Genomic DNA, 12758 nt, shown 5'->3' on the forward strand with positions numbered 1-12758 from the left:
GCCAGCATAGTACCGGGAAACAAGCTTTCAAGTGTAGCATACTACGTCGCTAAGATTGGCTCAAACACTCAGGGAAGCGGCAAGTAGCTGTAAGTACTTAGGATTAAATCAGCTATGGCGGGTTGACCACTGCCTGAACTCAAGCAATCCCGGTCAGCAATCTCATTATATCATGGATTCTAGATCCATCTCAATGTCCCGAAACCATCTCAGCTAGGCTGTACTAAAGTTCCCCGCCCGCCCTGTCGTGCCTGTAGCACTGAAACTGTGTGCTTTGAGTTCAGGCAGAGCAGACGTAATATGTTTCATCGTGAGGAATATTTTCGGCTCTATTAGTATACGGTGTCTGTAGAGGTGAGTTCGGCGATGTCAAGTACAATCGGCACAGAGGGTTCCGAACCATCGGGAAGAATACCTTGGGCCGACCACCAGCATTAGCAGCTGGCCTGGGAGACCGGTGAACTTGTTACCGGACCGAGAGTATAATGCCGAAGATCATTGAGTTGACATATTAGCATATTATCGAGCAGTTCACTTTCTTCTTTATATCTCAATCATCCTCTTCATCGTTTACTAGTGTTTACTATTCACCAGCGACACAGGAAACATCAGCCTCACAAGATTCCAAGCATGACCGAACAGTACCTTGGCCTACCTATTGCGCCGGCAGATACAGCCTTTGGGCTGATGGCAGAGTATGATGCCGACCAGCACCCAAACAAGGTGTCCCTAATAGCAGGGGCATACCGCGACGAGAATGGCCAACCTTGGGTACTCCCAAGTGTGGAAGAGGTTGGTAGCACTTATGTCTGAATAGTTCCTGGTTTTAACTAAGCTACCCTTCTCCATTTCAGGCCAAAGCACGCCTCGCCCAGGACCAGAACCATGAATACTTAGGCATCGCAGGCTCGCCAGCCCTTATCAATCTAGCTCAGTCCCTTACCTTTGGCTCCGATTTGGCCAAGAATCTAGACAAGAGCATCGCTTCTATCCAAACAGTCTCAGGAACAGGCGCAAATCATATGGCTGCACACTTCCTAGCACAACATCTTCGTCCAAAGCGGGTGTACATCCCCTCGCCAACATGGATCAACCACCAGACTATTTGGGCTGGTGTTGGGGTCCACATCGAAGAGTACCCATACTACTCTGCAGAAACAAGAGGCGTTGACCTAGAAGGAATGCTATCAGTGTTCGAGACTACCGCCGAAGAAAGAGATGTCGTGGTTCTGCAAGCCTGTGCGCACAACCCGACAGGTGTGGACCTCACTCACGAGCAATGGGCACGAGTTGTGGAAGTGATGAAACGCAAGAAGTTATACGTTCTCTTTGACAGCGCTTATCAGGGCTTTGCTACAGGCGATATCAACGGTGATGCCTGGTCTATTCGGTATTTCGTGGAGCAACTGATTTTGAATGGGGAACCTGATCATCCAGGCCTCTGTGTGGCACAGTCTTTTTCTAAGAATTTTGGACTCTACGGCGAGCGTGTAGGTGCCCTCCATCTCGTCGTGCCACGGCACCTCGCCGCCCAGGGTGCCCGGTCGGAACTGCTTGGTCTCGCTCGTGCGGAGTACTCAAATCCGCCTCGCTATGGGGCGAGTATTGTCGAAACTGTCCTAAGAAATGAAGAGTTAAGAGGGCAGTGGCTAAGGGACTTGGATACAATGAGTTCGAGAATCAAGAGCATGCGGCGTGAGCTTCGCAGGAGGCTGGAAAGCAAGGGGACGCCGGGGGATTGGTCGGTTTTGGAGAGCCAGATTGGTATGTTTAGCTACACGGCGCTGAGTCAGGAACAAGTTACTCGCTTGCGAGAGGAATTTCATATCTATCTCTTGCCATCGGGAAGAGTGAGCATCTGTGGTCTGAATGAGGGGAATGTTGAGTATGTGGCAAGTGCGTTTAGGGAGGTGATTGGATCCAATTCCAGTTGAATCCATGCAAGATAGCTCTAAGTCAATGACATGGCATAACCAGCAGTCTGGAAGTATCAAAGTAACTTAGAATACTAAATAATCTTAGTACGTACATGCTCATAATAGGTACGTACAACCGTATACTAGTTACTAGTAGTTGACTAGGAATTCTACCATGACTCGCTTTACTATCTTTAACCAGGGCTGATTTCTTAAGTAAGCCAACATACAGTTTTACGAATCTTGTACAGAGCATCTACAAAGTGCATCTGGCCTACTATATCTCATTCACCCTGGAATGAACGCTGAAACAATTGACAACAGCATAGGTTATTCAATATCTACTTACTACTTACTACTGGGTCTAATAGCTATACTTTGATTGGCCCCGCCATCCCCAACTACCATAAGCGGTTAGTTCCACCCCGCGGGGCATGGCCGGGAAAAATCTACCCAAATGAAAATTGTCCGATAGAGTGTAAACCATCTAGAACCAGCATACACCCCAGCAGACCAAACAGCATAGAATGGGCATGAAAGAGCTGCCCATCACCCCTCGTGGAATCTTCTGGCAAGAAGACTTTATCACGCCCGAACACGAGCAGCAACTAATCTCCATCTTCCGGCATGAACTAAAGTGGCCCGACCGCAGCGGGCGCACATCTCTCCACTACGGCTACACATTCGATTACAAGACTTTCGGAGTAGACCCCGAGATACCCTATAAGGAGTTTCCAGACTGGTTGAAGCCTCTGCTTCCCACGACGGAGTCCCGTCCCCCAGACCAGGTCTGTCTACAGTATTATCCTCCGGGAAGTGGCATCCCACCTCATGTAGATGCGCACCTGGCGTGGGATCAGCTGTATGCGCTGTCGCTGGGTGCGCCGGTCTTGATGCAGTTCCGGAAGGGCAAGACGGAGGAGCGTATTGATGTGGATTTGACCCCGCGGACGATGATGGCGATGGTGGGGGATGCGAGGCTTCATTGGACGCATGGGATCAAGAAGCGGAAGACGGATACCTTACCCGATGGCTCGGTGAGGCTGAGGGAGGATAGGTGGAGTCTTACGTATCGATGGCTTCGGAATGGGGAGTGTGAGTGTGGGAATGTTGAACTCTGTGATGTTGCTCAGAGACGGAATGGTATTGAGAAGGAGAAGAGGTCGTTGAAGCAGTTAGCTGAGGAGAGTGCCGGGAAGACTGCTTCTGAATGATCGGTGTTTGGCTGATGGAGCGACTAAGATGAGTCGATGGCTGCATATCTTCATATACAGCCTGTGGCTTTTGGTGGTGTATTCACGAGCCACCCAAGGCCATTCGCTCAGGCAAACTGCCTACTTTCCTGCATATGGCAGGGTGAAAGAAGCGCCCTATGGGAGAAGGGAATGGCAATGATCACGGCATAGCCCAAGCAGGCGGACACGAGGACTCCAACGGATACTGAAGGGAGAATTGCCGCTCGAAAGCTCCCGGTACTCCGAGGTCTTCAGTCTTGGCTGCATGAAAAGCTTACGTTTGACAGCCAGCACAACTTGCTGTAGGTGCAACCCTTTGAGACACCAGCCATACCCCTGGGTTGAAATCATTCCTAGGTTGAGATCAGAGACCACATAGCGCATATCCAAGCTGATCCTAGCTTTTCCTCAAACACAAATTTACCGTGTATAATATTACTTAAATGCATAGACCGGTTTTCATCTTGCATCATATACAATTTTGACTCAGTAAGAAGAAATGAGCTCAATGATATTCTCAATATAACTGTGAGAATCACTGATAAGTTCTGTCCACCAGATGAGCCAAACCGCCACACCATGTGTTGAGAGGTCTCTCTCACTGAGTGTTAAGAACTACAGCTGACACAGAGCAAAGCAACAAATGCCTTCGGCCTTGGGATTGTGTTTCGCCCTTACACTTGGTCTTTTATAAGAAGACACATTTAGTCGCTAATTCATGAAGACTACCGAGCAAATCCTCTTCCACGTTCAGAGTAGACACTGTAGATCCCCGAGTAGGTGGGAAATAATCAGCATAGGTAGAATATTGCCTCTCCAAGGCTCGCGATACTTCAAGTTCTTTATTGGTGGTTGCATGGAAAGCCTACATTCGACAGTCAGCACAATTGCAGCTAAAGCATCTGACAGTGTCATAGCTATATCCTGGGTTGCATTCTTTTCTGACTTGGAGGCGCACATAATGCACATCATCCACTGCCTGGCCTTTCTCACGGAAAGCTGTATGTATAGTTAATGACAAAGTTTGTATTCGCTCTTTCTTTCAACACTTATACCGTATTGCTACATTCATCACGATTCATGGAGATTATAATCCATCCGGATTGATGTATGTGACAAGATCTCATGCTTGGTAGAAAACGTAGGTCAGTAATGATACCGACATCTTCTCGACCGAGCTTCCATTGTTATATAAACATCCGACTCTGAAAATCCCATACACTGACTAGGTGTAGGAAGCTAGAACCCCACTACTTGTGTACAGGCGATTGGTCTCCCTTAATCTGTAGAGTTCTTCCGATGACCGACAATAACGTATATCTCCATACCCATTGATAAATGTCTGCCCGGTACCATTGGGGTAGTAACCGGGACGCTCAAGCGTCCCATCTGCACTGCAAATAACAGCCTACTAGGTGTCAGATGTTTGCACTTAAATGTAAGGAGGCATAGAGATACTTCTCTCAAAAAATGCATACAATGCGGCCAGTGTGTGTTGGCTGTATGGTCTATACCAATGTCCTGTCCATTGCTAGCTTCTTGCAAAGCCTTCCGTAATGATGCGAGGCAATGGAGCTGATGGAACCTGAAGAGAGGTCAGTACTAATCCCTTTTGGTAATCATCAACATCTTGAGCTGACATCGTTATTTGGACGACACTTCCTTGATCATCAAATATTAGCGCTGATTGCCCTGTCTCGTTCCATAAAGAGTCGTATCTAGGATCCAAGGACATATATGAAGTGTCCCGTTTCCATCTCTTTTCAATCAGATTGAGACCCTCTAAGAGGGGCTCGCTTGTACAAGCTGAAAGCATGGACCAGAGAAACATAATGAGGATAGCTTGAAGAGTCAGAAGTATCGTGATCAAAGAAGGAAATACTATGCGAAGGGGGGATGCCTTTCCACTCTGACTTTCCTCTTCTAAGGCGTAATGAGGTAATTGTAAGCTAGAACAACCTGTAACAGCCATAACCAAGTAATCTCTAGAAAGACCAGTAGCCAACGGAGGTGATGAAATATGGATAGACTAGACAATGGATCCAAAAATCCGAAAGCGACTCAGAGACCCTGGGGGGAGTTGTATTGAGGGAAAGGGAAATGGCCGAGGAGCGACCCCGCCCCCCGGGTGAGATATTTGCGATGCTACATTGTAGGAGGGAAGTGAGATCACGAGCCTAAGCTTGCACACAGAATATGCAGAAGCCGTAATCAGTGTCTGTTTCCTTGCTAGTCAACAAATCAACAAATTAGGACTTGGAAGAACAGTGGAAATAATCAAAGTGAGTCATGATTTTACCACAATGGCTATGGTCTGCGTGCACAAATCAATTTGCGAAATATGAAGAGCTCAGTATTTTCATATAGCATGGGAAGCTTATGATTTGATTTCTTGTACTAGGATAGGTAACATGTGGCAAACGAGACATTCGCAACAATTTCTTGTTAGTTAGAAGTTAAGCCTATGTGTAGGCTTACTGTAAGACATTGTTCGAGCCACATGCCTTTCACCCACTACTCCCACTACTCCCAGTACTACCAGAATAACTCACCAGAATGGCAATCCACGCTGGCTCGGTATTGCTTGGCAATGCAGGTATTCCATTGTAAACCGCGCCCGGTAGCTATGGTCGACGTCGACCAAGTAGTACGAGCAATGGTCGTAATGCTCTGGGCTCAAAGTCTTGTTGTCGCTAAGATGATATCCCTGTAACACCGCCCGTTGCAATATCTTCCAAGCATATGTGCAATGTGTTCGATGATATCGTCCGGATGTATATACCTGCTTGTTAATGCCCTTTCTCAACTCCTCCACGGGAATCTTGTCAGATTTCTCTCGGTGGTAGAAGAATTCAAAAGCCTCATAGACATTATAGGTGCTGCTCAAATCGGCGTCGAAACAGGGCTTAGGCACCCACGCGAAAGACAGCATGTCAAATTGGCAGTCCCTTTCTACTGCTTCTTCTGGTGTCGTCCCGCAGCTGTATACCGTCCCGTCCTTGCTTTCAAAAAGCCGGTATCCGATAATCATAAGAGTGATTAAAGCAAATAGAGCACCAGCTACCCTGCAAATTGGCCGGGAGTATGAGGCAGTAAGGTTTTGACGTAGATTGCGGTTCATTTGTTCAGAAGCATGACCCTGTTCGCAAAGGGGCTCCTGAGAGTCATCCTTGGGATGTTCTGGCGGATGGGCAAAAAAATGCCACATTCTGAATATCTCGTCTGAAATGTGCAATCCAAGCGAGGCAGAAGAAGATTGATCAGAAGACGAAACAACCGACTTAAAGCAGTGGACGTAATACCAATCTCTCAAGACTTCGAGATTTAGAAAGATGGGCTCTGCAGAACAGCCGAGAGCTGGGAATGGGGGGAAGGGAACCGGATAACAGGACAAGGATTGCCAACATGGCACTTGGTCGCCACGCCAAGAAGCATTACGCTACTCGCAGCAAGTGGGTATAACCAATGTATTCGGCGCTTTTTTTCATCCTGCAGCCTCTATGCAAACGTGTCATCCTCCACAGAAACTGTTTGGTAATGTTCCATTGATATCATTTGTATCTCCCACCCTTACTACAATAGTAACCACAATTAAACTCAGTGTTACGAAGAGCATACTCATGGTGCAACGATATAGATTGTGTGCAAATGACTGTCACTTATGTGGACCGAGCATCTGCCTACGTTAAGTTTGTCCTGACTTTTCAGATTAAACCATTGGATTCAAGAAGACTTTTACCCGAAGGTCTAGCATTTGAAAGGTCTGGCGGGAAGCAACCGGACAACTCGATAGCATATGCCCTTTTTGCACATACCAACACAAGTAAATCATACATGCGCTGAGTTACTATTTATGAACTTTGTTTCATGTTGGGCATCATTTACACTACGGATAAGAATAGAGTCCAAGAGTGCTTCCAGAGATGTAGCCTTTCGTCACCCCCCGCACACCAAATGGGTCATTCGATCGCTCGTGGCAGGGTTCAAGGAATGGTACTGGGCTTAACGGTCTCATCCCAGTCACCAATATCATGTTCTGGTTGCATTGCCCACTCTAAAAGTGCATCATAATCTAGCACATGGTTAGCGTTGCATATTATGACGGATCGAGAGAGCTTGGTAGTACCTCTACAGGTGTGCAGTACACCCAGAGAACCCAAGGCCTTCCCCCTAGACTCCACCCATTGATAAGGGATGGGCGAGATGTCAGCATTGCACATAATGGTCTGTCGCAGTGAGTCAAAACAATGGTCAATATGACCGGGCGCGAGGATTGCTTTGTTGATCACTGGGTCCTCACTGAACCTCTCAACGTGACCATAATAGAGATGGCGGATGGAATCTAGACAATGAAGCTCATGGAAAACGCTGATGAGAACGGGGAATTGGTCCTCGCTACCTGCAATGGGGATCGTCTTATTTACCAGCTGGTCTGCCGAGGCTTTTGGGATACGCAGTACCGTTCTAGGGTAGAGTTCGTACCAGGCTTTGTCTGCGGCCGTAGAGTTGCCCATATATTTTGTTCGTTCGTTACCGAAGCCGCTGGAGAAAAGGACCTCCTTGTAACGGAGTGCCTCTTGAATGGGCGCTAGGGTATCCAAAGGTCAATTAGGAATCTATTTACGACGCCCAGAGCTCTCAAGCGCAGATCAAAATTTTGGTGTTGATATCCCAGTGCAATATGGAAGATAGAATACCTACAATAGATTGAATGGGGAAAAATAGGGTTTGATGCCCCCCGCTGTGAGTATTGTTGGCCGATGAAGATCAACAGCAAGATATTCAAAAGACCGGACAGGGCAAGTAACATAATCGAAAGCTTGACCATTATTCGCGGGGTAGAAGAGAGTAGATTATGTAATTCATCCACAAGGAATGCATCTCGTTCGTCATTGAGCAAGCTGTCTTCCCAATCAACTTTCTTCTCGTAACCGCAGTCGCTGAGTTGAAGAGCCATTGTATCAATGGTGCGGCCTTCTGCTTCAAGGAACATAGGTATCGTGAGAAAATATTAATGAACGGAGCGAAAAGTGCTGTGAAGTTGGTAGAGGAAAATGGAGAGAAAGTAAGGGAGAATTTGGCGAGGTCAGCGAGAAAATGAGCATCAGTAATAATGTTCCATTAAGGCCCCAGGTTATTCCTCCCATGTAACATATCTTGGGCCAGCGCATGCTTTCTGTGCACCGTTGTGTTTGCTTTTCTCATTATACGCATCTTACAGTAATCATTAATAATGGATTGCAACGAGGGAATGCAGTATCCAGCTGACACCTAATACCTTCTACGCCGGCTTCCCCCCCTTTATGCCCTGAATTAGATTGAGATATCTGCAGGTGATTTTGCGTTTGACAAGAATGAATAGCTTAACATTTAAAATTGGTCTTCTCCGTATGGATGCCGACTCCTAATCTCTCGACATTTCGCAGAGCCCTCCAGAGCGAAAAGCTTACAACATTTACGCGTTACTGCTGTCAATTGTTTGTAATTCTATTTCATATCAATTATTATATGGCTTTCTTCACTAAACGATATGGTCTAGCAAGCATGAAGATCTCAATTTACGTTATGGCGGCGGTGAGTTTGACCACGTCAGTTGTAGCCGCTCCCATGCCATCCACTCCTGTCAAAGGTCGTGCCCCAGTTGGCTCATTCATATGGACCTGGTACGGTGACGACCAGGAGGAGACTCAGTCTTCCGTCGGCCCCACACCGGAGATCATGTCAATGAAGAGGTCCACTGATCTCAAGGTACGGTGTCCCTCTTTTGGCATCGAGATTAATCGCCGACATATACGCATAGACTCGCAAGCCTATCGGCTCTTTCATCTGGACTTGGTATGGGGATGACCAGGACGAGTCTGAGCCTCCCGTCAAGGTTGTTGAGGGGGATACATCTGTTGTTGAGTAATCAAGAGTATAAGCTACAATGGGCATCTATCAATACAATCTGCATTTCAGAGGAACTATCCAGTTACTCCAGGCTTCTAGCATTCAATTCCTTAGATTCCGGACGCCAAGAATGGAGCTTATCGGATCTGCTTGAACACACAGGGCCTTCCATGTGACCTTCTATGATTATGTGCTATGTCACCCCTTAATGCAAGCTTACAGTTACTGTGTCGCCGATCACAGAGGTTGGCTAGGCCACGTAGAGCCAAGCTGGAGCATGGCATTGTCAAGGCAATTTGACTGTCCGAAATTGTTTTGCAGCATAGAATACCATTCCGGGCAGCTTGGCGCTGTATTACCCTGAGCCCCATGGGGAAGGAACCGGCAGTTATAGTAGCGCCTTGGATAAGCCACCTCAAGCTGGCTTCTACATGATATCATTGATCTCAAGAAGCAATAGGCAAATACATTAAGTGCAAGATTCTCCTCGGCACTCATCGTGTGAAATCCATGTCTGTAACTACTTCTAGTGTATTCAGAATGTGGTATTGGTGGCGCAGGCCTGAGGCCCCCAAGCTGGAAGAGGCGGAGGAAGAGCTTCTACAAAGCGATGTCATCAGCAATTCCTTAGGTTCAACACCGATCCTCACAGACAAGGGCCATACACTTCGCGTGTCGTGGAGCTGGACTCTCCAGTCGGTGATGTTGGTGTGCTCCTTTGCATTTTTCATATCAGGCTGTTATGATGAGCCAACAGAAGCTGCATGTACCCGGAAGATGTTTCCGTACTGTAGGTTAGCATGTTCATGAGTTGGGTTGGGAAAAGGAGCACCCTGAAACTACATTTTAAACGCTAACAATCTGGTAACGCCTTTACAGCACCTGCCTTGGAAGCCGTCGAATATCATGATGAGACTATAAAGGGTGAATTCATGCAGCCATCGCCTTTCCGCGGGACGCCGACGCCTGAGCTTGACGCCCGCTGGGAGGAAATTGCAGATGGAAACGCGTTCAATGTTGCCTCTGATAAGATTCACCTCCTGAACAAATCCATCTCCCGGCCGTGGCATCACACAGATCCTATATATGGTGGAGGAATCGCAGCCCAATCTTGGGGTAGCCATCAGTTGCACTGCCTTGTACGAGAAATCCGAAGCATCAAACGATCATATTGCTGAATTCATGACTTACGTAAATAGCACAGAACATTCTTCGTCAAGCGACGTTTGAGGATGTTTACAGGAAAGCCGATCGATTGCCCGAGATTCTCCGTGTCACCAATGAAGTTCGCCGCAACCACCTTGGTAAGAGCCATTTTGCCGCCATCTCGGTGTTCTACAACCACAAAATATGGCCAAGAGTCTAACAGACATAGATCACTGCATTGAAGTTATTCGTTTGGACATGATGTGCCAAGCTGACGTAACGCCGTACTTTATCATGGATCCTGCTCCAGGCCATGCGTCTGATGCGCTTCGCACGGATTTTTCTGTGTTTAGGAGGTGCCGTGACTGGGGAAAAATCAGGACTTGGATGAAAGGTCATGTGGCTATTCAAAGCATCAGGGACACAATTCTATTCGAACCTGGGCATAGTGAGCATAACTAGCAGACCAGTCTGTGCACGGTTACGGAATAGACCTTCTTACAATCAACGGGATCTAGGTCAGAGTAACAGTCAGCAGAGACTTATGGGCTATGACCAGATGGACTTTTATAGCCTGAACGAGACATCAATTGTCATCATTCTACATTCAATCCAATTCAATTCTCTTCGTATGTAGTCTAACATAAATTTTCTTGTTGCATGGAGTCTTGATGATTCTTCTGATCCACATTATGAGCGCAACGACCTCCAATAAATTCATGGGCTAAATAGACCCTCCAAAATGGGATGAAGAGTGCTGGTTGTGTCTTAATTCACCATGTTGTCCAGAGCAATGGACCGATGCTTTCCAAGGCAGATTTTGGTATTCAGTCATTCGAGTATCCTGCCAGTCCCTGATAAAATTGACATTAAACTCTGGCCGGTAAGCGTTTAAGGTTTCATCCACCCGGGTTGTCATAACCTGGACATCTGCATACCAGAGAGCCGACAGGTAGAGATAGCGGAAGCAGTGAGCTGAGTGCTTCTCATTATTTGCTACGCGATCATGTGTTTCATCGAGACAGATCTTTCGAAGATCACTCTGGAAATAGTGGATTCGATAATCAGAACCCTAATACACATGGATGGCGTTCGGTTTAGCTTGCCAAACAGTGCAACTGATAGAACATCTCTTATGAGACTGCATAGCCACCTTGTAGTCCATATTCTTAGGCACTATCACTCCCCCCAGGAAGCCTCTGCTTCGTTGATATAGCATAATGTCGTTCAAGATTGGATCAGCCGAAACCGAGTCAATTTCGGAACTGTCCATCGAATTTGAGTCAGTCTTGTTGGAATATCTAATTGTAAAGGACATGCATGTAATCAATTTAGTTTCAACGACTATTGTTTTTCCAATTCTTTACATGATTGAACACGGACCCCTTATTCCGTTCTAGATACTTACTTACCTTCCAGAGAATGGGTGCGCCAATGAAAGATTCTATTTTAGGCTTGAATTCGTAACGTGGGCAACCATAAAGCTTACCATTGAAGCCGAGTGAACACGTGTTTCTTTTATGTTATGTGACATATATGATGACGCCATAGGCCGCGAGGACCATGACAGGCCATTGGTCTTGAACACGATGCTTTTTCTCTTGTACCAGGTTGGGCTCGGTAACTCGTCGACAAGCTCCAACTTTGCTGTACCGCTTTGGAACTGCATCACACATTGCTTAGTTTGTTGGACGTTATCGAGCATGTAAAAGAGCCAAATCCTCTGGCAACCTATCATCCATGTAATCAGGCGGTTTCAATGTGGGATACTTTTCCTTGCACTCGGAGGCCTTGGCTGCGTAGGAGAAATGCAGTGTAGCGCTCTATCGCACTCAAGATTGAGATACCCCGCTCCAGACTACCATATCTGCTAAACCTTAATTGAGGTTGCACTTCATATTTTCGCCTTATATCGAGATCGCCGGCCTCCGTATGCAAGCAAATAAGCGGCGATCTTGCAATATGACGCAGTATCGCTGATCACAGCTGGGTCACCTTGCAGGAAGGCCGATCGGGTTAGGATCGATACAGTCACCAGAGTTACATGATTAGCGTAATCGACAGGACAAATACAAAATTTTGCATTGGAATTGCCCAAGGGTGACCTTCCGCACTGAATGCAGTTTCGAGGGATTTAAGCCCCATTGTAGTCGAGTCAATGCATGTCGCAGTAAGCGCCAAGGCTCATATTATTCGATACTGTACCACTGCGAGGCGGTGGCAGTCAGAAAGCGTCGCTGAAATAAGGTGGTGGAGGTTTCCAGGTCGGTTGAAGGTGGAACTTGATTTTGTGTACGTACTCGGTGCCATTCAGGTGGATTGACTGATTGAGACGCGCTGTCGTACTTGGGTTGTGGGCCTTACCCGAGAGTCTTGTCAAATACAGATAGGCGGAATGTTTCCTTGCTATGTGATCAGCAAGATATGAGCAGACAGCTTCCCGCTAAAAGGACCTCTTCTTAACGGTGGCACTAGTGCTAGACCTCACCAGCCTGTGATTCTCTATAGATTTCTCAGGTTAAATTTATATAATTAGATTTACAAATGTCTGGCACCTACACATGCCGCTATT

At 46.8% G+C, this 12758-nt stretch overlaps 6 protein-coding genes across 6 annotated transcripts; 4 read left to right on the forward strand and 2 right to left on the reverse strand.

Moving 5' to 3' along the window:
• Positions 1-630: 630 nt before the first annotated feature.
• On the forward strand, positions 631-1934 carry AtWU_11224 (aspartate aminotransferase; the record flags this gene model as incomplete). The annotated part of the gene is made up of 2 exons (XM_035506326.1): positions 631-792; positions 855-1934. The coding sequence occupies 2 exons, from the start codon at positions 631-633 to the stop codon at positions 1932-1934; spliced, it is 1242 nt and encodes a 413-aa protein (XP_035362219.1).
• A 509-nt stretch (positions 1935-2443) lies between these two features.
• On the forward strand, positions 2444-3130 carry AtWU_11225 (2OG-Fe(II) oxygenase family oxidoreductase; the record flags this gene model as incomplete). The annotated part of the gene is made up of 1 exon (XM_035506327.1): positions 2444-3130. One exon carries the CDS (start codon positions 2444-2446, stop codon positions 3128-3130), a length of 687 nt encoding a protein of 228 aa, XP_035362220.1.
• Positions 3131-5699: 2569 nt separating this feature from the next.
• On the reverse strand, positions 5700-6359 carry AtWU_11226 (uncharacterized protein; the record flags this gene model as incomplete). Its single annotated transcript, XM_035506328.1, has 1 exon — positions 5700-6359. The coding sequence occupies one exon, from the start codon at positions 6357-6359 to the stop codon at positions 5700-5702; it is 660 nt and encodes a 219-aa protein (XP_035362221.1).
• A 775-nt stretch (positions 6360-7134) lies between these two features.
• Positions 7135-8108, reverse strand: AtWU_11227 (oxidase ustYa family protein; the record flags this gene model as incomplete). The annotated part of the gene is made up of 3 exons (XM_035506329.1): positions 7135-7223; positions 7278-7739; positions 7853-8108. 3 exons carry the CDS (start codon positions 8106-8108, stop codon positions 7135-7137), a joined length of 807 nt encoding a protein of 268 aa, XP_035362222.1.
• A 587-nt stretch (positions 8109-8695) lies between these two features.
• On the forward strand, positions 8696-9059 carry AtWU_11228 (DUF3328 domain protein; the record flags this gene model as incomplete). Its single annotated transcript, XM_035506330.1, has 2 exons — positions 8696-8899; positions 8952-9059. 2 exons carry the CDS (start codon positions 8696-8698, stop codon positions 9057-9059), a joined length of 312 nt encoding a protein of 103 aa, XP_035362223.1.
• Positions 9060-9580: 521 nt separating this feature from the next.
• Positions 9581-10406, forward strand: AtWU_11229 (DUF3328 domain protein; the record flags this gene model as incomplete). Its single annotated transcript, XM_035506331.1, has 3 exons — positions 9581-9830; positions 9920-10179; positions 10245-10406. The coding sequence occupies 3 exons, from the start codon at positions 9581-9583 to the stop codon at positions 10404-10406; spliced, it is 672 nt and encodes a 223-aa protein (XP_035362224.1).
• Positions 10407-12758: the final 2352 nt, after the last annotated feature.

Source organism: Aspergillus tubingensis (assembly GCF_013340325.1).
Source record: "Aspergillus tubingensis WU-2223L DNA, scaffold_15, whole genome shotgun sequence".
Taxonomy (NCBI): Eukaryota; Fungi; Ascomycota; class Eurotiomycetes; order Eurotiales; family Aspergillaceae; genus Aspergillus; species Aspergillus tubingensis.